The sequence below is a fragment of the Solea senegalensis genome, linkage group LG18, assembly GCF_019176455.1.
Source record: "Solea senegalensis isolate Sse05_10M linkage group LG18, IFAPA_SoseM_1, whole genome shotgun sequence".
In the NCBI taxonomy this organism is placed as follows: Eukaryota; Metazoa; Chordata; class Actinopteri; order Pleuronectiformes; family Soleidae; genus Solea; species Solea senegalensis.
In genome coordinates this window covers 16,134,416-16,161,371 of record NC_058041.1, presented here as the reverse complement: position 1 = coordinate 16,161,371, position 26,956 = coordinate 16,134,416, and the positions used below count along the sequence as shown (strand labels likewise).

The 26,956-nt window shown below is 40.8% G+C and overlaps 2 protein-coding genes across 7 annotated transcripts; one reads left to right on the top strand and one right to left on the bottom strand.

Moving 5' to 3' along the window:
- Window positions 1-1,692: 1,692 nt before the first annotated feature.
- On the bottom strand, window positions 1,693-26,125 carry irf3 (interferon regulatory factor 3). 4 transcript variants are annotated; one of them, XR_006358251.1, is made up of 13 exons: window positions 26,003-26,125; window positions 23,789-23,955; window positions 21,900-22,071; window positions 19,052-19,125; window positions 18,918-18,978; window positions 18,754-18,819; window positions 18,385-18,630; window positions 17,277-17,367; window positions 16,244-16,533; window positions 15,200-15,318; window positions 14,771-14,885; window positions 3,003-3,078; window positions 1,693-2,844 (listed from the first exon to the last, which is right to left on the bottom strand). XR_006358251.1 is itself a non-coding variant. In XM_044014057.1 (12 exons), exons 2-11 carry the CDS (start codon window positions 23,951-23,953, stop codon window positions 14,772-14,774), a joined length of 1,398 nt encoding a protein of 465 aa, XP_043869992.1. In that variant the 5' UTR covers window positions 23,954-23,955; window positions 26,003-26,125; the 3' UTR covers window positions 1,693-3,078; window position 14,771. The 4 variants fall into 4 exon arrangements, 3 of the variants coding, with proteins under 3 accessions (XP_043869992.1, XP_043869993.1, XP_043869991.1); XM_044014057.1 differs by having other exon boundaries at window positions 1,693-3,078; XM_044014058.1 differs by lacking the exons at window positions 1,693-2,844; window positions 3,003-3,078 and adding an exon at window positions 9,291-9,355.
- Window positions 3,600-13,361, top strand: si:dkey-94f20.4 (synembryn-A). Of its 3 annotated transcripts, none has more exons than XM_044014053.1 (14): window positions 3,601-4,184; window positions 4,740-4,834; window positions 4,912-4,959; window positions 5,604-5,621; window positions 5,724-5,813; window positions 7,323-7,957; window positions 8,393-8,528; window positions 8,638-8,826; window positions 9,269-9,363; window positions 10,145-10,295; window positions 10,374-10,469; window positions 10,555-10,699; window positions 11,299-11,578; window positions 12,445-13,361. In XM_044014053.1, exons 2-14 carry the CDS (start codon window positions 4,745-4,747, stop codon window positions 12,584-12,586), a joined length of 2,115 nt encoding a protein of 704 aa, XP_043869988.1. In that variant the 5' UTR covers window positions 3,601-4,184; window positions 4,740-4,744; the 3' UTR covers window positions 12,587-13,361. The 3 variants fall into 3 exon arrangements, with proteins under 3 accessions (XP_043869989.1, XP_043869988.1, XP_043869990.1); XM_044014055.1 differs by having other exon boundaries at window positions 4,076-4,184; window positions 4,685-4,834; XM_044014054.1 differs by lacking the exon at window positions 5,604-5,621 and having other exon boundaries at window positions 3,600-4,184.
- Window positions 26,126-26,956: the final 831 nt, after the last annotated feature.

Sequence of the window (26,956 nt, the reverse complement as noted above, 5' to 3'; positions counted from 1 at the left end):
CATTCTAACACATCATCAAGGAAACGATCCACCGCTCTTGATCTTTTAATAATACAGTAACTCCGTGGGGAGCCAGGGTCACGCTTAGTGTTTTCCAGGATCCATTCCTCCCAGCCTCTCTCCTTCTCTCTAAATCACTACTTCCTCTCTGGAGTCCATTGTTGACTTTTCCTGTGACTTTACCATCTGGGCCGTTTGTCACATGGACACAAGAGCATGAGTAGTCGAATAATGAGGCTGTCTCATGATTAAGAAGAAATACACTAAGAGTAGTACTAATGAATAATTTCCTCCACAAATATTACTACGAGTATGACTGTGTGGTATTACGTGCCAAGACGCCAAGCAGCAGCTGCTGTGCACCTGCTGCTGTTCCCTCGGCCAAAGACTGAGCATCATTCAAAAGCAAAGGCACGTAGGTTATGACCCAAGGAAAGCACAACTAAACTAATAATGCTGGAGACAAGACAAGTCAACACACAAGACTAGGGTGATTATATTATTGTTTTCTTGTGAACAATGGGATACAAAAGATGAATAAATTGTCGTTTCTGAACGTGGTTATTGCAGCTGGGCTCCGTGTCATATTTGAAAAGGCTTGACAACAAAGTGCTCACTCTCTCAAAGACGTTGCTATAGTCCAGTTGCTATGGTTGCCCCGCCCCCTCAACAGTTACTGGGGACATACAGTATTTATGATATATTCTCCACTATTTGTAAACAGAATATAACGCACGTCACCGATCGCCTGCACTTGGAAGGCAAATAACGCGCCGTCATTCCTACAGTGGTTGAATGAGGAGTTCTTTTACAAAAAAAAGAAACCTGCACCTGTTGTTATTATACTATTTGTATACTGATCTATATGTTTATAACTGTTATCAGAACCTCAACACATGAAACTGATGAAGGAGACGCTGTCTAGTCTTTTTCCTCCTGTTAGTTTTGCATCTGCTTCTGTTGTTTGGTTCATCATAGCTGTGTACATGTACAGTAACATTCATTCATTGTTTTTTTTCAAGCGTCAAAAGGGTTTAGTTTAGGTGTTTTTGAAATGGAGTCGTATGAAATAGTGACTTTTCTTTCTGGAGAATGACATTTGTGTCACTTTATTAACTCTCTGCACTAAAACCATAAAGTAAATCGTCACTGTTACATCACACTGCACACAGGAGGTGCTGATCCACTGCTGCCTCCGTCACAATGTTCGGCTTTAGCTTATGGCCCTTTTGGTTAATACCTACACTACCTTACTAGGTACTTACACTACCTAAAAAGTACCTACTTAACATGGGCGGAGTCATCACTGCACAGCTGCATGAAACTGCCATGACTTCATTTTACACACACATGCACGCACACGAGTGACTAGTAAAGCAGTCGTTTTCAGTGAAACTGAATCATTAGAATCAGTTCACTGAAAATATTTGTTGGACATTGTTGGAGATTAAACCACATTTTTAGGATTGTTAATTATTTTTAACTGATCTACAGTTCGGCATTGTTCGGCTTGATTCTTGTGTCGGACGTCTCTTCCTGTGACGGCAGTCTTGACCAATCAGTGGCCGGCATTCTGACGACGCCACGCATAGTATCACCTCAGCATGTGTGGAACCTCATCAGAGCAGGTACTAAAAAAATGCTAGTGGAAACGCAACTTAACCGTGTCGTGCTGAGGCGTGTCGAGCCGGTGGAAACACGCCATAAGTGACACAAACTGAGTCAACATGACATCAGTGGACCAGTCTCTCCTGTGTAGCAGTGAGTTAAAAACGTAGCCTATGGCCTTTGGTGGTTTACAAAATCAGAGAAGGCTGACAAGCTCCGACTATGTGTCAATAAATACTATATAAAAACCTTTCTAAGGCTTGTAATTACTTAATTACTAATGCATTCACTGATGCTCTATTAGTTCATAATAATCAGTTTATATAGACTTGGTGTAAAAAAAAAGAAAAAAAAAGTCATACTGCCTAAACTAGCCTAAAAAGAAAGAAATTATTTTACCGCCTCCATTGACATGACATCGTGACATGAGAGTGAATTGACCCTGAGAACCGAGCGGAGGTCGCGCTGTGTTTCGTGTCAAGTGTTGTGGTTCAGTCATGATGTGGGTGATTAAAGTGTGTCGTCCTGAAGTGCCTACATCAGGAACAATGGTTGTTTTTGAAAGCCGCTGAGGGTCGTGAGCTTCTTGACCCTCTGGACGGATTGATGTGCGATATTTTCAAGTGTCTTAAAGGAATACGCGTTTGCTTCCAGGATTGCACTTTGTCAGGGCTCCTCTGACTTTTCTCCCGCTATCGCTGACGTAACGTGTATATCCTGTTGTTGTAAGTCTGCAGCTACCAGCCGGCCACTTCAGCCTCTCTACCCTGTTTCCTCTACCCACTGGGCACAAGAGTGAGCATCCTGTCAGGAAAGCCTGTCTTCGCTCGCACATCATCTTCTCACAGTTATCACGTGTTCCAGTTACCCAACATCTCTCACTGTGTGTGAACAAATTGTTTTCAGCGTTTTTGACAAGTGTGCGAGTGTGGCTGAAAGCAACTTGTTTGCAGCTGTCAGAATTCAATACTGTAATGTGCAAGTGATAAATAACTTGGAGGAGTTCCGTGGCGCAGTTATCCTCATCAAAATAACTGAATTAGAAATAAGAACTCATTTTAGCTGGTGTTGGGATTCCAAGGAGGCTGCCCCTCGTGCAAACACTGCAATACATGCATCTGTCACGGTCCGAGGAACAGGCAAGGGAGAACCCAAAAGCACGGCAACGAGGCAGTCAAGTTTGTGGAGGACGAGGCACTTTACCTTGTCCAACAGTCAGAGTCAAAACCAGGAAATCTGTCCAAAAACAGGCAAACAGGACAGGGTCAGAACAAAAGGCAATCTAGAAAATGCTGGAATGCTTAGCAGAAAAACTAACACACAAGACAATCTGGCAGGGGTCGAACGACAATGGACTAGTATATATACACAGAGGGACTAATGAGCAAATGCACCGCAGGTGTGGAGATGGGCGGGGAAAACCAGGTGAGGGAAATGAGTTGATTGCATGGCATGGAGGAAAGGCGGGATCTGAAATGACAAATTAAAAGAGTGTTAGTGCAACTACGTTACACCATCCGTGACTCATAAAAAATCACCTGACTTTACATTCAGGAAGCAAATAGTTTTGTTGCATTGCAGATAGGAAACATATTTAAACGTAGCTCCATTTTCCATGTTGCACCTCAGCTTTGTCTTCAAAGTGTGTTGGAAAACCTATGTAGCTTTTAGTCAGCAGCGATATAAACAGAAATATAACTTACGTTAAGAATTGCAGGAGCAGGTTCTACGCTTTACAGTGTTGTACCTACATGTTCAATTAAGTGAACATCTATGTTCACTCGCTGTAAATGAGTGAGAGCATCTTTAAACTGCTTTAAAAATGTAAACACAGATCACACACAGCACTCACGGTCTGTATAATGTGTAGCTCACTTATTTCCTTTTTTTAATTTTTAAATAAAAATCTACTTCTTCATGTGAGACAGGTGGGGCGGCGCCATAGCGCCCTCTATTGACGGGCCGCCACTGATCGATCATTCTATTTAAAGCTGCTTTAAATAGAACCTTTAAAAAGAGCATTATGAACCGTGTGGGTGTGGTATGACTGGAAAGATGCAGGCTCCCCCTTGTGGCTCTAAGCTAGATAGCATTCAATCCACTTATTGTGAGTGGATTTTAATCATGACTTGTGATGAAATTGTCTATTGTCCCAAATGAATTCTCTGATCCAGATCCATGGTGCTGTGTCAAAACACTGATGTTATCTTAGGTGACTAAACCAATCCAGTTTGACCACTGGTGGCTTCACTGTGTTTCTGAGCTTTTAGCAGATTTGAGTGAAAGGAGTGAAAAGAGAGAGAGAGAGAGAGAGTCTGGAAAACCTGTAAAAGGTTAGAGGGTCAACACTGATATAAGCTTAGAGTCCATTAGTGGATTATAATCATAAACTCTCCATGGCTACTGCATCTCTCTTGGATTAAAGTGTGTGTGAGCGAAGAGAGAGAGAGAGTTAAGCTGAGAGAAAATTCAAAGGTAGAACACAACACACTGACTGGACTGATAAACAGTCAGGTTGGAACAGTTGGCAGCTGGTGAAGCTCCGTCGTCCAGCTGATAAAAGTCTCTCGCCAAAGGTAAGTTTGGACCTGAATCGAGATTTTAAATGAAAAACTTTAGCTGTGATTAAACTGCAGTGGCTGTTGTGACGATGCATATACTGTAAGTGTGTAACCATCCTCATCACTGTCACCCATTAAAAGGGCTTTGAGGGTTTGGTTTGAGGCCTTTAGCTGTGATGGATAAAGTTAGAGTAAGGGACAATAAGAAATGCATTATTCTATGAGTAAGAAGGTTGTTTTGATATTTAAGTATTTAGGTAGTTAAGACATATTTCACATAATTGGGTTTTATATGTGGACAAACATATTAGACATTTTTAGGGTATGGTGCCTTAATCGAGTATTGTACTGCATTTCTTTTTTTTGATAGGTTATGGTTAAGGTTAGCATAAGTCTCTAGGAAATGAATGTAAGTCAATGTAATTACGATAAGTGATTTTTGCACATGAATGAATTTGATTTAATCCATTTCACCTTTTCACACACACACACACACACTCACACACACACGACAGGCAGGCACAGGAGCAGTGGGCAGCTCCTCCAGTTACAAACCCATTTTCTGCACAGGAATCATGGATGTCGACGTGGAGGGGATTATCCAGTGCATCAAGCAGGGAGATGAGAGTGGTGTTCAGGCTCAGCTGCAGGAATTCAACAAAGAGGTAAGACCTCACACACACACACACACACACAGACACAGACTCATAGGCCGTGTCTGTCATCCTCTCTCTCCCCACAGTTTGCCCAGTGCTTCTTCTTCGATGCGGAGGAGAGGGACAGACGGAAAGTAAGTCGTAACTACACCCAGCCAGTGTTCACCTTCTCTTCCACCCTCACCTCTATCCACCGTGTCACCCACCCTCACCCACACTCCACCATCTGTCTGTGATTAGTAATAGTGCTGCATCAGGCCAATCCCTGATCCTCTCCTCTTGTATGATCGGGGCAGATTGAGCACAGGCAGCACACAGTGATTAAATGACCAGCGCGCTTGCATGTGCATCTGTTCGACACCTTCAGCAGACGACGTGGGGCCACTTTCACAAAACTTCTGCTTCTTAACGTTAACTTTTAACGACCAAAAGTCTTTCAGAAATCCCTGTAAGAAGGAAATGAAATGACTACAGTCTGATCACAGCCAAAGTCTTTTGAAAAAATACTAAAATAATAAAATGGTCAGTTTTCTAAAGAAGATGATTAGGTTCATATGAATATTTTTGGAAACAAGGTAAAACAATGAAAAAAACACACAAAAAAGCCTGATGTTCCCCTCCCTGGAAGTCAGAATTAAAGAAACAACAATCATTCTGCCTGTGTTGTTTTCTGTCCTCATGAATATTGGCCCCACTGTTGTTTATCTTCAAATTATAAATATGTATATTTTCTTATGCTGCACTTCTCCTTACATTGGATTCATCCACCTCCTAAAAGCAAAGGAAACTTGAAGAGGTAAAAAAACAAAAAAAACACGTGTCATTTTGTTGTCTTCAGAGTAACCTATGACCTGCAGTGTTTGTGACATAACGATGATGTCATTGATTCTCTCATCAGTTCAGGAAGAATAAAGTGAGGGAGTACGCCGACTCTGACTCTGAGTGTGATGAGTATGACCAGGAGGATCGAGGCCTCCTCCTCAGACAAGTGAGTGGCAACGTCACTTTGTGTGTGTATATATACATTTATACACTTTGTGTGTATACATATATATATATGTATATATATATATATATATATATATATATATATATATATATATATATACGTTTATACACTTTGTGTGTATACATATACATTTATACACTTTACGTTTATACACTTTGTGTGTATACATATATATATATATATATACGTTTATACACTTTGTGTGTATACATATACATTTATACACTTTACGTTTATACACTTTGTGTGTATATATATATACGTTTATACACTTTGTGTGTTTACATATACATTTATACACTTTATGTGTGTGTATATATACGTTTATGCACTTTGTCTGTACATATATACGTTTATACACTTTGTGTGTTTACATATACATTTATACACTCTATGTGTATATATATATATATAAGTTTATACACTTTGTGTGTATATATACGTTATACACTTTGTGTGTATATATACTTATACACTTTGTGTGTTTACATATACTTTATACACTCTATGTGTATATATATATATAAGTTTATACACTTTGTGTGTATATATATACGTTTATACACTTTGTGTGTATATATACGTTTATACACTTTGTGTGTATATATACATTTATACACTTTGTGTGTATATATTCGTTTATACACTTTGTGTGTATATATTCGTTTATACACTTTGTGTATATATACGTTTATACACTTTGTGTGTATATATTCGTTTATACACTTTGTGTATATATACGTTTATACACTTTGTGTATATATACGTTTATACACTTTGTGTGTATATATCTACATTTATACACTTTGTGTGTAGTACGTATGCTCTTTTTTCGCTGCTGTTTAGCAGAGAGAGGAGATTTGGAGTAAACCAAAGCTCAGCTGCTGTGTTCAATGCTATGGCCTGGTTGTCGTCCACTGGCAGTTGAAAATAATAAATGATCCCTGAAGAGAAGTGTTTATGTTTGTCTACTTATGTGTTGTTGAGTCAAAGTTATGATTCATTTTACATCACATTTTTAGCAGTGATATAAAGTAGCAATAATTGTGTCTTAGTCACAAAATAGAGCGATTTTCTTTTCTTTTTGTTCATAAAAATGAGCCAGGTGAACTTTGTGTGACGTATTTCCAAATTTCACAAATTCAACTGCAACTAACGATTATTTTTGTAATCGATTAATCTGTCCATTATTTTAATCGTTTGGTTTAAAACAACAACTCGAATGTCTTGTTTTTGTCCAAAAAACCAAAATGATTCACTTTTAGTAATTTCTTTGTCATGTGGAGCAAAGAAATGAAGCAAATATTCACATTTAAGAAGCTGAAACAATCAGCAATCTTGTTTTAATCATGAAAAACGTTTTTAAACCGATGAAACAATTATCAAAATAGTTAATCTAGTATTTGTTTCAGCTCTAATGTTGAGTCCTTTTTGCTCAGGTGTGTTTATACAGTTTGTTTGTTTTTCTGTCTGCCTCTCTGTCCTCAGAACTTAGCCGTTGTCCTTGTGAGATTCATCAGGACAGAAATGAAAAGTAGTGTGTTGAGAGTCTCTCTGCGGGCCCTGAGGATCCTGTCCAGGGACAAAAAGGTCCTGGCTCCCCTGGTGACCGACGGTGCCCTGCTGACTCTGGCCAAACGAGCCGGGCTGACCACAAGCGACGCCAGTGAAGAAGCCACTGACCCTGACTCCGTTTTCTACGACAACATCATCGCTTCCCTTGCCGAGGCCAAGGTCTTACAGTGCCGCACCAACGAGGACGAAGGCGAAGCTGAAGGCGCCAAAGCCACTGACCAAAACTCCTTTGACGAGGAGGAGGAGGAGGAGGAGGAGGACGCCAAGAGCGACGTCAGCGCCGCCTACAGCGGAGACGCGGACGCCATGAGCTGGTCGGCGAGCCACCGGACCAGCATCAACGAGATGCACCGAGGGAGCATCCATCACAGGGTCCTGGAGCGAGGGAGGAGGGACCGCAGAGAGAGCAAGATGCAGGGGGCAGAGGAAGGCGAGGAGGAGGAGGAAGGAGAGTCAGGGGAGGAGGCCGCGAGAAAAGAGGCCATGAAGGTGTTGTGTAACGTGGTGTACAACAGCACCTGGGCTCAGGGGAGGTTCAGTGCTCTCAGGTGGGCTCACTCACCACACACACAAGCATGGAGACTCTTTTCTTTTCATAGAGACGTGTTTGGTTAGTCTGTGTCACTGAGGTAAATCACACCAAAGGGGTTTAAACACAGACATCCCAAAATATCACATTTGAATACACTGATGGATTCAAAATGACTTCAAAATACTTGATGATTTTCTCTATGGGCTTTGGCAACAATGGGGGATTTGGGTGCCTTGCTCAGGGGCACCCCTGCCCTGGAGCCCAGTTAGTTTGCAATTGGGTAAAAACTTTTTTCTAGACTGTGTTCTACAGAGAAAGCCGTGACACGGCGTCTTCTCATCTGGTTCCTCATGTTGTCACAAGTTCATGCTCGTGCTCGGACAGACAAAACCCCCACTGTGTTACTAGCTCTGTGTTTAACTCAACATAAATGAACGTCTTCTTTCACCAGGCTCCTCAGTGGCCTCGTCCAGTGTCTGTCCTCCAGCATCAGGTGCTCATCTCCCTCCAGTGTTCAGTTCTATGAACTGCGCCTCATGTTCCTCACCACTGCTTTGCGGCCGGAGCTCAGCACTCAGCTGCAGCAGGTAACAACAGCTGTGTTAATAATAACATTAATAATAATAATAATAACAATAATAATAAGCAGGTCAAGACTCCAGCGCTGGCGTTGTCCTCACTGCTTGACTCTCTCAGGAGGGAGGGCTGTCCATCCTCACTGCAGCCTTGGAGAGGAGCCTGGACGTTCAGTGGAAGGACCAGTATGTGTGTGAGCTGGAGCCCACGCCAAACCCCATCTCTCTGGATGCGTCTCAGCAAATCACTGAGATACTGAAGATCCTCTTCAACATCAGCTACAGCAGCCACAGACAAGAGCCCAGTGAGGTCAGTGTCACCTCAAGAGCCCACTCTGTGTCTGACCTTTAGTCTCTGCTATTGAAGTGACGGTGGATCAGTGGTGGAGCAAGTTGTATTTCAGCTGGAGGGTTGTGGGGTTCTGATTCTCAACATATCCTTGGGCAAGACAAGTTTAGTTTATTTTCAGACATTTATTAGTCGGGTGTTTGGTATTTTATTTTATAATACATTTAAATACATTCTTATGAAATGCACTAAAGGGCAGATTGGGCGCACCCAGTGGTGTAGTGGCTAGCAGTGTTGCCATACAGCAAACACTCAGAGTTTGACTGGTCACTCTACATTGACCATAGGTGTGAAGGTGAGAGAGACCCTGGTGTGGACGATAAAGCGGTAGAGAATGAATGAATGAATGAATGAGTAAATCTCCTGTCTTGACTGATCACTGTCGTGATCTCTCCTCCGTCAGGATGACGCAGCTCTTTACCGACACCTGGTGGCAATCCTACGTCTCTGCCTGATGAGGAAGTGCATGCTGTCAGATGACACTGATGAACTGCAGGGGTGAGGCAGCGACGTGACAAGACAAATGAAATGTATCGTTAACAACTTTAATCCTTTAAAATTCTTTACACAACTTCATATTTTCTATTTCAGCATGTTTCAGTTCAGTTTCAGAAGCGACCACAGCTTTTATCAGTAGTAAATGTTTTCTTTGATTTCATTCCTTAAACAAAGCAAACACACAACATGTTGCCTTTCATTATCGTTCTAAATGTAATATGAGATTTAGTTTCTTTGACTTCCTCTCCAGATGATTCCATAAACTGATTCCTTTTCCATCATTTCAGTTTTGAATGTGGGTTTTTCTTTTAAAGATGTTCTCTTTTCCTTTTAAATCATAACGACCAGGGCCGGCCCAAGCCTTTATGGGGCCCTAAGCCTCTCCCACCACCTAAAACACGAGTAGCACGTGTTTTACTATTATTGATCTAAATGTAAAACTTTAAACTGCATTAATTATAGTTGTGTTATTTACACAAAAGTCAGTGTATGTTTAAACACATTTCACGACTTTAAACTTAATATCTAAAGATATGTTTAATGTTCGTTATGTTTCTTCTCGCGGGGCCTGAAGCAGCCGCTTAGTTGCCTTCTGTCTTGGGCTGGCACTTTTTTTTCCAAATCTTTTCCAAATATTGGAGAGAAAAAATACTTAAAATACTTCTAATCTACTAAAACTTTAACTGACTGGATGAATAATGGGTTGGATGATAAAATAAATACAGAATGAGTACAATAATTATAATATTTGTCAGTATCTAACGGCTCCTTTGCTTTGCAGTCACACGGTGAACCTGCTGTCAGCGCTGCCTCTGCAGTGTCTGGACGTGCTGCTGCTGGCGGCTCCAGAGCCGGGCTCGGAGCAGTGTGAGGGGGTCAACATGGACTGTGTGCACACTCTGCTGACGTTCATGGAGAGGCGGCTCGACTCGGTGAGTGGAGGGCGCGCGCGTTTGGAGCCAATCCGTTTTTTTCTTTAAAATAAATAAATAATATACTTTGATTTTCAGGGCGATAAGATGAAAGAGAAGCTGACACCTGTCCTCAACCTGCTCACAGAGAGCTGCAGGTCCCACAGAGAAACACGACACTACATCAGGCAACACGTAATTAACCTCTCCTTCTGGAAACAATATTATTAGTCAAAAACAATAGACAACTGAAGCTGTGTCACTTCCTCTCCGCGGTTAGATCCTGCCTCCTCTGACAGACGTGTCACACAGACCGGAGGAGGGTTCCACAGTGAAGAGTCGACTGATCCGCCTCATGACTCACCTGGACACTGACCTCAAACACTGTGCCGCGGACCTCATCTTTGTCCTCTGCAAGGAAAACGGTGAGACGACACACTTCTCACGTGTTTAGCAGGAAAAAGCTCTTGCATGGAGGTTCATGCTGCTTTCCATTTACACCCCAACCTCGGAACGTTCCAGAGAAAAGTCGGAAAACACCACCGACGCGTACTTATTCCGGGCTCGCCGATCTTTAGCAACACCAGTCGATAACAGCGTCTGCACAGCGTTGGCACACATCAACAACACAAACGCAGCAAGTGCAGACATAATTGGAATCCTATCATCTACAATGTGAGGTCGCTCCAACTTCCGAGTTCCAATGTAAATGGAATGTGAACCCGTTCTCATTCCATGCTCTGTCACGACACGTAACTGTTACACAAAAAACAGGGACACAAACTCACAAAACAAGGCAGCAGTAGATCAGCAGCTGATCGAAAAATACTGATTTCACAATGAGAAAAAAATGCCACAAACTCTAGTTTCAATCCAGTAAAAGCTTTTTAACCACAAGATAAAGCACTGTCGATATTCTAAAGGTATTGAGGAAGTAGATTTTCTTTTAAGTCAAGAGTGAGTACTGTCTGCATACGATCCTAAACCCAAACATCCTTTGTTCTTTATTCCATCTTTTGTCCAGTGAGGCGTTATGTGAAGTACACGGGTTACGGTAACGCAGCAGGCCTGCTGGCCACCAGGGGTTTGCTGAGCGGCCAGAGGCCCAGGGTTTTCAACTCGGTCACTCGCTACTCGAGCGACTCAGACTCGGACACTGAGGAGTACCGGAAGGTCAAAGATCGGGTCAATCCTGTGACCGGGCGGCTGGAGGCGGAGCAGTCGGACCCGATGGAGGGAATGACAGAGGAAGAGAAGGAAGAGGAGGCCAAGAAGCTGATCACGCTGTTCAGCAAACTGTCCCGGTCAGTCAAACACTTTATTTTATTATACACATGCATTTCATATGAAGAGGTGCTTTGTATAGAAGGAGCCTCTTTTTTTTAAAGATGGCCAACTATTGTGACCCAAATCACAATATCAAGCAAGGTTTTGCATAATAAAGCGACTCTTGCGACTATTTCCAGTAACTGTGCAAAAATGGTTTTTGTTTTTTTTAAAAAAAACAGGTGCACATAAATCTTAACTAAAAGGTTGAGGAAATTCTGCACATTTGTTTGGGGGACCAAAAATAAATCTCCCGTGACCCATCTGTGGGTCCCGCCCCAGTCTTTGGAACCTTGAATTTCACCCAAAACATTTTACTGAATAAAAAGTGCACTATTTTAACAATATATTCACTGCTTTATCTGAATATTATCACTGAAAGATGGAGCTTGTGCCGAACTCCATAGAAAAAAATGAATGATTTTACATCACAGCGCACAAGAGTTGTTGATCCACTGCCGCCTCCTTTAGTAAGTTCATCTGTGTCATTCTGTGACGTCAGAGTTTGAAATGCTGCGTTCAGGTTTACAGAAGTCACACAAACTCACCACACGAGGCAGCAGTGGACCAGCGGCTCCTGAGTCCCCTCTGAGCTAAAAACACTGATTTTCTCTATGGACTTTGGTGCGGATAACCAACTTCATTTTTCAGTTGGAAAAAAAAAACCTAACTGTGCAAATGTATTCTTAATTTAAATAATTAAGCTGATCTAGATTGTATTAGGGGCGTTTGTTTTTCCTGTTTTAAGTGAAAGTAACAAGAGAAACAAACCAAGTGTCTAAAGCTGAGATTAACTGTATGTGGTTAAAATGTCAAGTTCTCTTTTTGCACCATGTGTTTCCAGGAGCAACATAATCCAGCCCATGCAGGTGAATTCAGAGGGGAAGCTGGTGCCACTGTCAGGACTCAGAGATCATTCCCTCTCAGAGGAGGAGAGGTCTGAGTCAGAGAACGATGGAGAGGCAGAGAAAGGCGACAACAACTGAAACTGCTAGTGCTACTGTTTGTTTATTTATTTATTTATTTATTTATTTATGTATGTATGTAATAATCCAGTTTCCGTTTGAAATTGCATATCTGACATATTTGGATGTACGACTTGAAGACATCCTTTATAGAACAGAATCAAGTCAGGAAAGGATGTTAAAAGTGTTTTTTCAAAATAATAATTATAATATTATGGAGTTGTAAACACGGGATTGACTGACAGCAGGTCATCAGCAGGAAGTGTCGTCTTAGCAACAAGTCCTAAAATTTTAATTAGTTGTGCTGATGTGTTTACACAGTTTTTAAGATAAGACATTTACATAACTTCAAATCTATGCCACACATGGGCTGTGAAATGTCGCCTCTATAGCGCCACCTAACACGTTTGGTTACAACAACCTCAGGATACTCCAGCCTCCTGACACTTGACACCCATAGGCAAGGGATCAATTCAGTTTTTATTGTATGATGCAGAAAAGGGATTTGATGTGTTTTATGAGTGCAAGCTTCACAGCGCCCCCTAGTGAGCAGCTTCAGCAGCTGCCAGTGTCCAGTGGCGTACCATAATAACAATTCCACAAAAGGTTGAAATTAAATTAAATTTTTTTCAAGTTTGTATTAGACAATAAAAAGTCAGACTGTTCTTTGAGGGAAATTCAACTTCTCAAACATGAAAATCAACCAAATTTGACAAAAAGATCAGTAGAAGAGACTCAGAGATGATAGAATCTCTGCTCTGTTTTTCTCAAACACAATAAAACGAATTAAACCAGACTCTACTGTATCTTCTCATTGATATTCACACATTTAAACTATTGCAAAGTCCATGAAAAGTTTACAAATTCTGTTATTTATTTATTTATTGTTGCATACAGTATTGACACAGTCACAGGCTCACTGTCAGTGATAAAGAGTCATTGATTTGTCATCTTTTACACTTTATTTCACCATTAGACAACTTTCTCTGACTGGAAGATGACATTTGTGTCCTTTTGTAAACCACTCACTCTCCCTGCACCAAAGTCCATAGAGAAAATCAGTGATTTAACCCTTAGAACACAGAGCATTTCAGCTGCTTTTTTCCATTACTGTTTAAACATACAGTACAGTATATACAAAGGTAAAAATTGGAAATACGACACAGTTCAAAGTTCATTTGAATAAAAAATCATAGCTTTGACTCGATGACACCTAAGGAGACGAGAAAACCTATAAACACATACATCCCCCAGGATGTCCATATAAGGAGTTGTGTACTATTCCCACAGCAATTTACAAAGGGTGCACCAGAGGCACAGATCTGTTGAGTTAAAGTGTGTTATTCTGTGACTTTCCTGTTTGAAATGTGTCATTTCGGATTAAACTCGGTAACACAAAAATGGCACCGGACGACCAGCACCTCCCATGTCCCAGTCAGCTGAAACGGAGGATTTTCTCTACAGATATAGATACAGCAGAGAGCATCCATCCATCTTCTACTGACGGGGAACACCCTGGACAGTTTGTCAGTCCGTCGCAGGGCCACATATAGACGCAGTCTATATTGGGGCGCAGTCGCACACCAATTTAGAGTGTCCAATTTACCTAATCCCCATATTGCATGTTTTTGGGCTGTGGGAGGAAGCCAAGAGAACAGGAAACCCCACTCCCACACACACACACACGTGTGACCCAGCAGTGAACATATACTTAAAATATTGTATACTTATTTTTATCTATTTTGTTTGGTTAACCCTCTGATGTCCTGGTTTGATTCCTGTAACTTCAAAGCCAGATTTGTTAGGTTTCGCAAAGGTTTGTTAATTTGAGCGGGGGCGACACCAGGACACATCACCATGGCAACTTAAGCTACAGACATACAGCAGGTGCTCAAGCAACCAGGCTTGGGCATCAACCACACAAGATACCGTGATCCAGCTGAAGTCTGGCACATGAAATAAATCTAATGAGTTTAGAGCTGAAACAATTAATCGATGACTAAATTAACCGACAACTATTCTGGTAATCGATTCATCAGTTTGAAGCTTTTTTCATGATTAAAACAAGATTTCTGATTGTTTAAGCTTCTTAAATGTGAATATTTTCTTAATTTCTTTGCTCTGGATAACAAAGAATTCATTAAAACTGAATCATTTTGGTTTGTGGACAAAACAAGACATTTGAGAACCTCCTCATTTACATACGTCAACACGTCTCCATCATCTCCTCCAGTGACATCTGCAGCTCCACAGACTGCAGGGAGGTGGCGCCGTTTCCCACGGCGAGAGTCTTCAGCAACTCCATCGAAGTCAACACCACCTGAGTGAAGATCAGATGAAATGTGGAACAAGTGGTGGCAGATTTAAGCCTGACACAAACCATGAGAGCAAAGGAGAAATAAAAAAAGCTCAAGCAATGAGTGAGTTTCTTCTCACTTGTCAGCAGGTGTTCTCTGCTCTGGAGAAAACACTGTTACACTACAGGGATCAGCGGTTACTGCTGCTGTTCAGCGCTTTGTTCCATCACAGCAATTAATCAATACTGAGACAAAAGTGCAGCTGACTTCAGAGGGTTTGATCGCTCATAGAATTTAACAGAGACACTGTGACCGCACAATTTACAGGTTCTCTCACCTCCACTGTGATGAGTTTCTTCTCCCAAGGCCTTTTGTCTGGATCAGGCCACTTCTCCCCGAGGCAGAGGAACATGGAGCAGGGAGGGCACTCGGCCCCGTTAATGAAAGCCAACATTCCTGCAGGGATCAGACAAACACTCACTGTACAACACTGAACATGTACACTGTGTTCCATTTACAGCCCAACTCGGACGTCAGGGCTGGGAGTGAAGTCAGCTCACAGTTTACAGTGTTCCAGAGAGGAACCTTTGTTAGCCACTGTTAGCCTTATGTATGACTAATCATGATTAGCTACTGTTAGCTATTGTTAGCCATACCAGTTAATAACTCTCATTACCTGATTTGTATGCATGTAAGACTAACTCTTGTTATTGTTAATAACAGTGGAATGGCTACTAACACTAAACATAACCTTTTAAAAAAACAGGGTTAACACCTGTATTTTTATTGTATACAGTTAACTCATAGAATGAAAAGACATCATAATAAAAATGTTAATTTTACAAGACTGGCAAAAGTTTTATATAAGAAGTAGTAAAAAGCCAAAGTCAGTTTGGCTCTTATTTTGAAAGCCAGGTCGTGCTGTGTAACTTTAGCTGGTCCATGATTCTTATAGTTGAATGTAACCACTTTGTTACCCTTCTAATGCCAAAGAAGGGTCACAAAAATGTGACTTTTATTTTATAACAATAACTGATGAAATGAGAGATGACATAAATGTGAGCTAAAATGACAACTATTATAAAAAAACATCTATTTTATAAGAATAACTACTAAAACAAAATTCAGTATTCATTTCATACAATGAACTACTATGGACGTAAATATTTAAATCCCTGAACCTCATATTTCACACACATGCAGAACAGACAACGACAGACTGATTTACTGTCAAACTAATACGACAGAAGTGATATGAATGGTAAGTATCAGTGTTTGTGTGGGGACAGCCATCTTTGAAATTTCCAAGTTCCTACTTCAAAAGGAACGCAGCATTATTCACAGCTATATTAACAGAAGAAGAAGAAGTGCTGTAACCCACCTCCTATAAAGTCCTTGAACATGTAGAGAGACTGCGGCTGCAGTTTGGGAATCTCTTGAGGTCGTCTGCTTTGGTCAAACTTGGAGAAGCTCCAGAAGGCTTTGACTTCACCCCTTCGCTGGCCGTAGACCACGTGCCCCGACACGCCGACTTCCAACCCATCGCCCAGCTTGTCCAGGATGTGTTGGGTCAGTTTAGTTTGAGTCTGGTCCAACATGATTCCAATACTTGGCAGAAAGACCAAGGTCAGGCCTGATTCGTCGTCCAGAGCCGTCCCCTTGACACCAGGGCTGACGTGAAGACAACATTTGTATTATGATTGTTGAGATAATTACTAATAAGCAATAATTCTGAGGTTATTGAGGGAAAACTCTTAGTTAATGGCTTACTGGTTGTATAATAAGGCCGTGCAGAATAAGGCATTAATAAGAACTTAATAATGACTAATTAAGAGCCAATCTGTTACTAATTTGCATGCTAATAAGCAACTAATTAATGGTGAATATGTGTTCCCTCATCTAAAGTTTTACTCATACGGGTAAAGATGAGTCTCTTGTTAAGTGGCCAAGGCTGCGTTCACATGACCAGTCACATGGTTCAGTTCTGATTCAATACAGATCAGATATGACAGTTTACATTCACACTGCGTCCATGATGACAATGTTCAGTGTTGGCAAGAAGTGGAGTTTGTTCTCCCCGTGTGTGCGTGGGTTTTCTCCGGGTTCTACGGCTTCCTCCCACAGTCCAAAAGCATGCAATATGGGGATTAGGTAAATTGGACATTCTAAATTGACCATAGGTGTGAGAGTGAATGGTTGTTTGTCGCTACGTGTGTGGGGCCCTGCGATGGACTGGGTTTATTTTTGGGGAGAACATCAGAGACCATGGTGCATAATCACACCATTTGGGAAGAGATTTATTTACTAAATCAATCAGAATTCTGGTGCCTCTGACAAGTGCTTTTGAAAATGTGGAATAAAAATCATATATCTTCCCATACAGTATCATCAGAGATGTTTTGTTTTGGTGTTACCTGTAGACCAGTCGGAAACCAGCTTCATTCTCGACCACCTGCTCCATCACCGTCTGTCCTCTGTAGTAAACTGTGATCCTGAACTGGGTCTCTATGATTTCAGGCAGAAGAGACGTGTGTGAGATCATAATGTGTCCACTGATTTGAGTCTTTCGGTCTTGAAAGTGAAGCCTAAGAAATGGGCATTTCACCAGCAGGGGGCAACTCCATACTGTAAATCATTATATCATCATGTCTTATCCAGAGAGATGTGCCATAAAAGGTCAACTGTGACTTTTCCAGTGTTGATGAGCACTCAAAGCTGCTTCACACTACAGTTTTTACCCATTCACTCACACATTCATACAGTACAGCACAGCCATCAGGGGCAACATGGGGTTAAATGTCTTGCCCAGAGGACACATCGACATGTGGACTAGCAGAGCCGGGAATCAAACCCACAACCGTTCAGAGATGAAAGGTGACTCGCTCTACCACTGAGTCACCGTTGACTCAAAAAGGAATCAGATCTGAGCTCAGACTCCTCCTGATGCCAACCAGCAAATAAGAATATAATAAATGAGAGGAAAGTAGATGATAAAAATTAATCGTCAACTATTTTGATAATCGATGCATCGGTTTGAAGCTTTTTTCATTATTAAAAAATAATAACTTCTGATTGTTTCAGCTTCTTAAATGTGAATATATTCTTTGTTTCTTTGCTCCGTATAACAAAGAAATCATTAAAAACTGAATCATTTTGGTTTGTGGACAAAGACATTCGAGAACATAATTTCTAGGTTTGACAAACACTGATCAACACCTTCTAACGTTTTAACGATTAATCGAGAAAATTAATTGACAGATGAATCAATTATGAAAATAATCATTAGTTTAAACACAAACACCTATGACTGGACACCAGTGTGATTGACAGCTTATTGTCCAGTAGGAGCCTGGTTGCAGGTGACGTCCGTCATCCTCCAGTTTCAAAGACTGTTTCGTTAAAATGGCAAAATCTCAAGGATTCACAACAGGTATAGATTTTGTGACTGAGGACCATATGCATTATTGCATAGACACAGTCTTCTGAAACACTGATTTGTTGAGTCTTCCTCTGTCAGCTCACTGAAATGATCTCCATCCTTGGTCTGGCTCATGGTATGTAGGAACTGCTCCGCCAGCTGCCCGTCACAGGCCCCTCCCACACCTCCTTCCACTGGACAAGCTGGTTGCTCAGGCAACCCACTTCCACCGACTGCACCCGCCACTGTGACTGGATACTGCTGTTGCCCCAGCAACGTGTGTCCACCAATCACAGCGTGACTCTGCAGCTGCTGTTGCTCAGGAACAGGCTCAAAGCCCGTGGTGTCTTCTGTAGAAAAGTTGGGAGAGAATGAGAAACAGTTTGGAGGAAAAGTACCTGGGTTTCCTTCTTTGCTTTCTGCAAACACTGCAGCAGCGAGGAGGAAATGATGAGCACAGCTGAGGAATCTACCTGTTTCATGGCCAATGTTCAGTCCCTGCAGGCACTGCTGGAGAATATCCGGCCTGTCACTGGATTCTGAAGGAAATGTTTTATTCACCGTTACTACCACATCACTTTTCTTTGAAAGACATACAAATCACACACACAGAGAGAGGAAACCTGACATGATTTACCTACAAATAAAGGACCGTCAGCATGGTAGAGATCTTCGTCGAAGCATGCGAGAAGCTGGCTCTGAAACACACACCTGAATGAGTTCATCGTATATGAAGCACGTGCTTGTTCCTACAGAGTCACAGTAACTTACTTCTTGTATAGGAAAACCACAATCCTCAGTCAAGGCTGGCTCCTCTCTCTCCTGAGATCCTGCTGCAGATTTAGCTGTGCAAACAATTGGAAAAAAAAACACATTTAAAGTGGGATATAAAGATGTGATTTTCACACGGTACAGAGAATAAGACATGGTGTATACAGAGGGGGTGGTCTGTCTGCTGCATGTGAATCTTTTTCACATTCATTTCCTTCTATGTCATAATTACATGTGGTATAAGTTTGTATATGTGCAGGAGTGTATATATATGTGTGTTTGTGTGTGTGTAAAGTACAAATTGTGTGATGAAATGGCGACAGGAAGCTTCGATGATGAATTCATTTGCATTTCCAGGAGACAGGGTGAGATGAAATAAGTTTCTTCTCACTCCTCTTCAAACACGAGAAGAAGCTCATGAATGTGAACTGAACATTTGTTCTTTATGGTCAAAATAAACTAAAGTAATATAATAACAGTAATAATAATAATATAACAATCGCTTTATAAAAGTTTGTAGTTCTATTAGTTTCTGATTCAAGTGAATTTGAGTGTCAGTGCCGGCCCAAGCCTTTATGGGGCCCTAAACCTAACCGAACCTTGACCTCAGTCCTTCAACCTAACCTTCTGACTTTTATTTTACCGCTTACATTGGAGTCATTTGAAAGCGCGGTACGTCTCTTTCAGACGTGTAAGGACGCCTGGTGCTCTCCGCTCTCTAGTAAATGTGTCTAATGTCACCAGTAGCAGCGTGGTTACAGCTGACGTCAAAGACGTCAACACGGCAGCTAAAATCGCGCATCGCAAGGATTCAAAACAGGACTGTGGACTTCTATGAGGATGAGTGATGACCGGCTGCCACTTGGTCCTAACGGGAGTTTCTATTTTGGACTGCGTGAGTCATCGTCTTCCTCGATCGCCACCTCACATGTAAAAATCCCCCCAGGAGTCCATTCTCAGCGCCGTCTTTTGTTTATATTTAAAGATGTATACATCTTTAAATATGTATATGTCTTTATTGTCAAACGCTGTGGAGACGATGGACTGATGTACAGAAAACAGTGTTTTAATCTCATTATTATTTTCATAATCGATTAATCGTTTGGTCCATAAAATATCTGAAAACCTGAAAAAATGTTCGACAAACCTGGAAATGATGATATTCTCAAATATCTTGTTTTGTCCACAAAGCCAAATGATTGACTTTTAATGATTTTTTTGTCATCCCGAGCAAAGAAATGAAGAAAATACTCACATTTAAGAAGCTTAAACAATCGGAAATCTTGTTTTAAATCATGAAAAAAGCTTCCGATTAATCGAATATCAAAATAGTTGTAATAAATAGTTGTAAATAATTTAGTAATCGATTCATCGTTTCAGCTTCATTTAACACCTTTTAGAAACAAATCAGTTAAATAAATAAATAAAGTCTTTTTTTGACTTAAATGCGTCAGATTTAGAATTGGAGGAGCCATGTTTTTCTTTCCACACAGTCTCTATTCCGGCGTCAGTCAGAACCACAGTGTAAGACAATCCACTGTAGTGCGATTGTGACCAAAATGAATATAGTGTATGTTTAGCGTTTGGAAGGAACAGAGGACAGACTTGGCGAGCAGAGATCTGTAGCACGCTGCGCGCGGACACACGGTTTCTCTCCACTCTGCAGTTTTCCATAAATATGAGGTTAAAGGGGAACGACTGTGTGTGTTTTTGTGATGATTTTACACTGGAAAATCATACACAAAACAACGCATTAGCGGAACATTTAAAGAATCGTAAAGTGAAGTATTTACACAAACGTGTGACTGACAGGGCAGAGTGTGAAAATATCTGCACTGTTACTCAGAGTTCATTTGAAAAGTAGCTCTCTGAGATTCGGGCATTTTGCAAAACAATTTCGAGCAGATGGAGCAGTAAAGTGGAACGCCTGGTTTTTTGGTTTTTTTTCTCCCTATTCCGTACAGAGTTGTGGCAGGTTTAACAAAAATGAAACCTGGAAGCAAAGACCACAATTTACACTATTTTTAAGAAGAATCTAAGGAGGTACATATGGTATATGTAGGAGTACATATATAGGATATTTGTATTATATAAAGGCAGATTTTTTACTTTTTTTTGTGTGTGTGTATGTTGTATATTTTTTATTCAAATTCTTTAAAAACCAGGAAAAATGATTTTTGTTCAGTTTTTTTGCAGTTGTGCTGCTTTAAGACACTGATTTCTTACCCATTTGTTGTTTTAGCATCACATACAGACTATGGTGTGCTCCTTGAGCTGCAACTAACGATTTTTTTCATAATCTATTAATCTGTTGATTATTTTCTCGATTAATCGTTTGGTCCATAAAATATCAAAAAACCTTAAAAAATGTTGATCGGTGTTCGTCAAACCTGGAAATGATGAGGTTCTCAAATGTCTTGTTTTGTCCACAAACCAAAATGATTGACTTTTAATTATGTCTTTGTTATCCAGAGCAAAGACATTAAGAAAGTATTCTCATTTAAGATAAGATTAAGATTAATCATGAAAAAAGCTTCAAACCGATGAATCGATTATCAAAATAATTAAGTTAATTAATTCAGTAATCGATTAATAATCAATTAACTGTTTCAGCTCTAATAATGAACATCATAATTATCATTATTGCTATATCATAATAATACTTACATTTTTCTGTCAAGGTAAAGATAAGTAAAGGTAAATAATGTTATGCTACACTTTTAGTAGTAATAACTGTGGCACAGTGGATGTTTAATGCAGTGATCATGTTATTGTGTGAGCAGGTTGTCTTTAGTACAGTGTGACTGTTGTTCTAAAGAACAAAAACGATGACTGTGCACATCCTCACCTCCTGAAGCGGAGTTCTCCGGCCAGCGAAACACCTTATGTGGGTTTGCAGTTTCGTTCTTGTTGTCCTCCATCATTTTAAAGCCTTTGGCTCGCAGGGCGCTGCGGAAGTTCCTCTTCCAGACGGAGGGTTCTCCCTGAGCACGGCCGTTACCGCTCACCTCGGCCCAGGCCTTCAGAGAGGTGAGAGGAACAGACAGAACTTTGATATATGATGAACCAGCCATGGCTGCCACTCTAGACAGCAAATCAGTTCTTGTTCTTGTTCTTTGTGCTCCCTCACTTGTTCTCCACACTCTTGTTCTTTGTGCTCCCTCACTTGTTCTCCACGCTCTTGTTCTTTGTGCTCCCTCACTTGTTCTCCACACTCTTGTTCTTTGTGCTCCCTCACTTGTTCTCCACACTCTTGTTCTTTGCTCCCTCACTTGTTCTCCACACTCTTGTTCTTTGTGCTCCCTCACTTGTTCTCCACACTCTTGTTCTTTGTGCTCCCTCACTTGTTCTCCCACTCTTGTTCTTTAAGCTCTTGTTCTTTGTGCTCCCTCACTTGTTCTCCACACTCTTGTTCTTTGTGCTCCCTCACTTGTTCTCCACCTCTTGTTCTTTGTGCTCCGCTCTTGTTCTTTGTGCTCCCTCACTTGTTCTCCAGCTCTTGTTCTTTGCTCCCTCACTTGTTCTCACCTCTTGTTCTCTCCCTCTCTTGTTCTTTGTGCTCCCTCACTTATTCTCCACTCGTTCTTTGTGCTCCCTCACTTGTTCTCCACACTCTTGTTCTTTGTGCTCCCTCACTTGTTCTCCAGCTCTTGTTCTTGCTCCCTCACTTGTTCTCCCACTCTCTTGTTCTTTGTGCTCCCTCACTTGTTCTCCACGCTCTTGTTCTTTGTGCTCCCTCACTTGTTCTTTGTGCTCCCTCTCTTGTTCTTTGTGCTTCCTCACTTGTTCTCGCCTCCTCACTTGTTCTCAGCGCTCTTGTTCTTGCGTTCCCTCACTTGTTCTTCATGCTCTTGTTCTTTGTGCTCCGTTCTTGTTCTTCGCACTCCTTCACTTGTTCTTTGTTCTCTGCGCTCTTGTTCTTTGCGCTTCCTCACTTGTTCTTCACACTCTTGTTCTTAGCTCCCTCACTTGTTCTCCGCGCTCTTGTTCTTTGCGCTCCCTCACTTGTTCTTCACACTCTTGTTCTTCGCTCCCTCACTTGTTCTCCGTTCTTGTTCTTTGTGCTCCCTCACTTGTTCTCCGTGCTCTTGTTCTTTGTGCTCCCTCACTTTCACTTGTTCTCCTCTTGTTCTTCGCTCCCTCACTTGTTCTTCACACTCTTGTTCTTTGCTCTTGTTCTTTGTGCTCCCTCTTGTACTTGTGCACTCCCTTGTTCTTACTGGTTCTTTGCTTCGCTTATCTTGGCACTCATCTCTTGTTCTTTGCACTCCCTTGCGCTCTTGTTCTTTGTGCTCCCTCTCTTGTTCTTCGCACTCCCTCACATGTTCTTCACGCTCTTGTTCTTTGCACTCCCTTGCGCTCTTGTTCTTTGCGCTCCCTGATTTGTTCTTTGCACCATGTTTTTTTGTTTGTGGGCGGGGCCTTAGGAAGAAGCAGGCAGCTACCATGGTCAGAATCTCAAACAAAAAACCACGGCGCAAAGAACAAATTTGGGAGCGCAAAGAACTTTTTATACAATAAAATGCAATATATTTGAGTGACTAAATTGATTTTATAAGCAGATTCTTAATATTCTTAACAACTTTTATATTTAAGCCGTCAATAATTGTATTAGGTGAGCCTTTTGTTAAATGCTAAAATCATTTCCTTCAGTCATGTTTTCAGTAGAGTGAGTCTGAGTGTGTCTCAGGTGTCAGCACTGACAGTACAGTGTCAGTATATTCTCACAAGCATTACCTTAAAGATGAGAATGTCCGTGCTGGACGAGTCCTGTCGTAACGCATGCTTCCACGGGACGCAGAACTCGCTGTGCTCCGGGTTCGTCCACTGGACACCGGGATACTCACCACTGTCGATCTGCGCTCGCAGCCACGGGATGAGCAGCGGTTTAGAATGAGCCATTCCTGCAGGAGCAAGCACAGCTGTCACTGAGTCTCACTTTATCTACAACCAAGAGATTTTATGGCTGCATTTTAGGACCAGTTTCACACATTATAACATAACGTGATTTAATACTAGGGCTGAATGATTTTGAATAAATATTTAATTGCGATTATTTTGACTGAACTTGGGATTGTGGTATGATAGTTCTATTTCCCACTTGTTAACAGGTGGAAACATATTTAAGGCAGTAGGTTTTATGTATAGCTTGAGTACAGGATCGTTGTTGCCTATCTATCTACTTTATTTTTTAATTCTCCGAGTCTTGATGTGTCGGTCAGGACAATATTTAACCTAAAATGATTCTTCAAAATCCATTTTGGCTTTAACAGAAATTTCAGTGGGCCAGATTTTTATCCATTTCGATTCATTGTTCGGCCTCATTTAATACATTTAACGTATGATTATGCTTCATAAAAATTGCGCTGAATGAGATGTTTAGATCCATCGAAACAGGTACATTTCACCTTTAATTGCTGCCATTTACTAATTATTCTGACCAATTACTAGAGGAAAAATAATAGTACAGTCACGTCATTCAAGGAGTCTGAATAGTTGAAAAATGAAATAAATAAACTACTTCGTTCTTCTTATTCCACTCCTACTGAATAATTGCACACAAAAAGAAGCCCACAATATGAACATGAACTCTGCAGAGTACAGGCTTCTCTGGTGCAGCTGGAGAAAATCTAATAATTCACAATTTTGGGAGTGAAGTGAAAAAGAGGAACTGGGTAAATATGTGCCCACGTGTTTGACAACCCTTAGAACATCATTCCATTACTATGTTTAAACGTACAGTATACAGAGGCTATAAGAGTGTGCAACATAGAGTCTTATATCCTTTTTCTCAGCACAACCTAGATCATTTGAAAAAATATTTAATTTTCACCAACTACATAAAAACCTGAGCAAAAATTGCTCAAAATGTTTAAAATCAGATTGAATTTGAGAAATTTGGAGATACGTCACAGTTCAAAGTTCACTTGGCTTGTTTTTATGAACAAAAAGAAAGGAAAAACGGTTTATTTTGTGACTTCTGCACAATAATTGCTACTTTATATCACTACTAAAAATGTAAAGCCTAAATATGTGAAATATATTTACACACCAAGAATGTCCATATAAGGAGTTGTGTATTATTCCCATGGCAATTTACCAAGGGCACTAAAAGGTTAAAAGAACTGTAGATAGACGGACGGATATAGAGGACACAAATGCACTTATATTTTACAAATTGCTGTAACACTACAGTATTCTAGATCATGAGATCCTGAAATGAATGGAAAAGAGCGTTAATTCAACATAAATCACTAGTGATGTATGTTGGTGAGCTGAAAGAAGAGTGACTTTGTCCTTATCATGTGTGACTCTTATCACAATGTATATAGAGCCTTTCCTTGCGTATTTATGTGTATATATATATATATATATATATATATATATATATATATATATATATATATATATATATATGTATATATACACATATACACACACACACACACACAATAGGGATGCCCGATACCACATTTTTGTGTCCGATACCGATATCACAGACTCGAGTATCTACTGATACCGATATTGTTCCAACACAGTCATTTCTAAACATTTATGAACGTTTGAAGCTGTTAACATCACATTGGTGCTGTCATTTAAAAGACACAATTCTCCACCTGTGTCCCCAAAAGAAGAAGAAATAAACAGCCCAAACATCACTCAGCTCAAATGTCTTTCCTGATTTTTGGAATCTGATTTCTCTTTACATTTTTTACAGTGACGCGTGCGATATATGGGATTTTTGGTTTGTATTGGATTTGACATTTTTATCTCTCCGATAGCCGATCCAGTGATTTTGACCTGGGTTACCCTCCCTAGAATAATTATAATGTAAACGTGAACTAATGTGAAATAAGTGTGTGAGACACAGAGAAGAGTTTGTTTACACTTTCTCTCCAGTGACATTTAACACGTAAACACCAATGACAGCGATAACAGTGACATGCTCACCTGTGATGAAGATGATGAGGAGGAGGAGGTTCGCACAGATGACGCCCGCCGCGAGACTAAAGGCTGAATAATAACTGGAGCTTCACTTAATTCTGTTCATCTGTTCTCGGGAAACTCCGATTCATCAGTTTCGTTTTCTCTGTGTGACGTCACACTCTCTCACACACACACACACACGGCCTAAATAAACCACTATCCCTAACCTTAACCATAACCAGTAAATGCATAACACTAACTAACGAATCTTGGACCCACGCATAACCACCAGTTCCGTTTAGAAATTAGTTTCTGTCTCACTGGGACCAGGTTTTAGTCTCCATGAGGACTACTGGTCCTGACAAGGCCAGTGTTTATGACAGAAAACAAACAATGGGACCAGGTTTTAGTCTCCGTGAGGACTAATGGTCTTGACAAGGCCAGTGTTTATGACAGAAAACACACACACGCATACGCACGACAGTGTAACCTAACCAGAACCTGATCCCTAACCTAAATCAAAACCAGTTAAATAACACAATATACACCAGCGATTCCCAGCGTGTGGCCGCTGACGGTACTGCAGCTCATTCCATACAGGGGAGACCAGGGATGGATGTAACATTTTTGACATTTCTGTATATTAGATGGAAGCCAGTGCATTCAAAATGTAATAGGACCTAGTTCCACATGTCTGCTTGTAAATGGTGTAGCTCATATATCTGCAACACAAACACAAAATGCATGGTTTAAGTTTTAAACACAAGGAGAGAAATGTTAACTGCTCAAACTAATTAACTAACTAATGTTAAATTGTGACGTGGCATATGACAAATTGTTTTGCATTTTAGCATCATTTGAAGCTTTTTCTGGGGTCGGTTGTAACATTTAAGAATGTTGTTGACCCAGAGTCTTGTAGCCATGAACTAGCATACTTTACAGCTAACGGCTAACACTTTAGCATAAGCAACTTGCATG

Bases quoted from the DNA above. Each gene is read 5' to 3' on its own strand.
- si:dkey-94f20.4 (XM_044014053.1), top strand. From the start codon at position 4,745: ATGGATGTCGACGTGGAGGGGATTATCCAGTGCATCAAGCAGGGAGAT. The intron at 10,296-10,373 runs GTGAGTGGAGGG...TTTGATTTTCAG, and splicing joins TGGAGAGGCGGCTCGACTCG to GGCGATAAGATGAAAGAGAA. The intron at 10,470-10,554 runs GTAATTAACCTC...CTCCGCGGTTAG, and splicing joins GACACTACATCAGGCAACAC to ATCCTGCCTCCTCTGACAGA.
- irf3 (XM_044014057.1), bottom strand. From the start codon at position 23,953: ATGGCTCATTCTAAACCGCTGCTCATCCCGTGGCTGCGAGCGCAGATC. The intron at 22,072-23,788 runs GTAATGCTTGTG...ACCTCTCTGAAG, and splicing joins CGGACATTCTCATCTTTAAG to GCCTGGGCCGAGGTGAGCGG. The intron at 14,886-15,199 runs GTGAGAGAACCT...ATCTTCACTCAG, and splicing joins AGAAACTCATCACAGTGGAG to GTGGTGTTGACTTCGATGGA.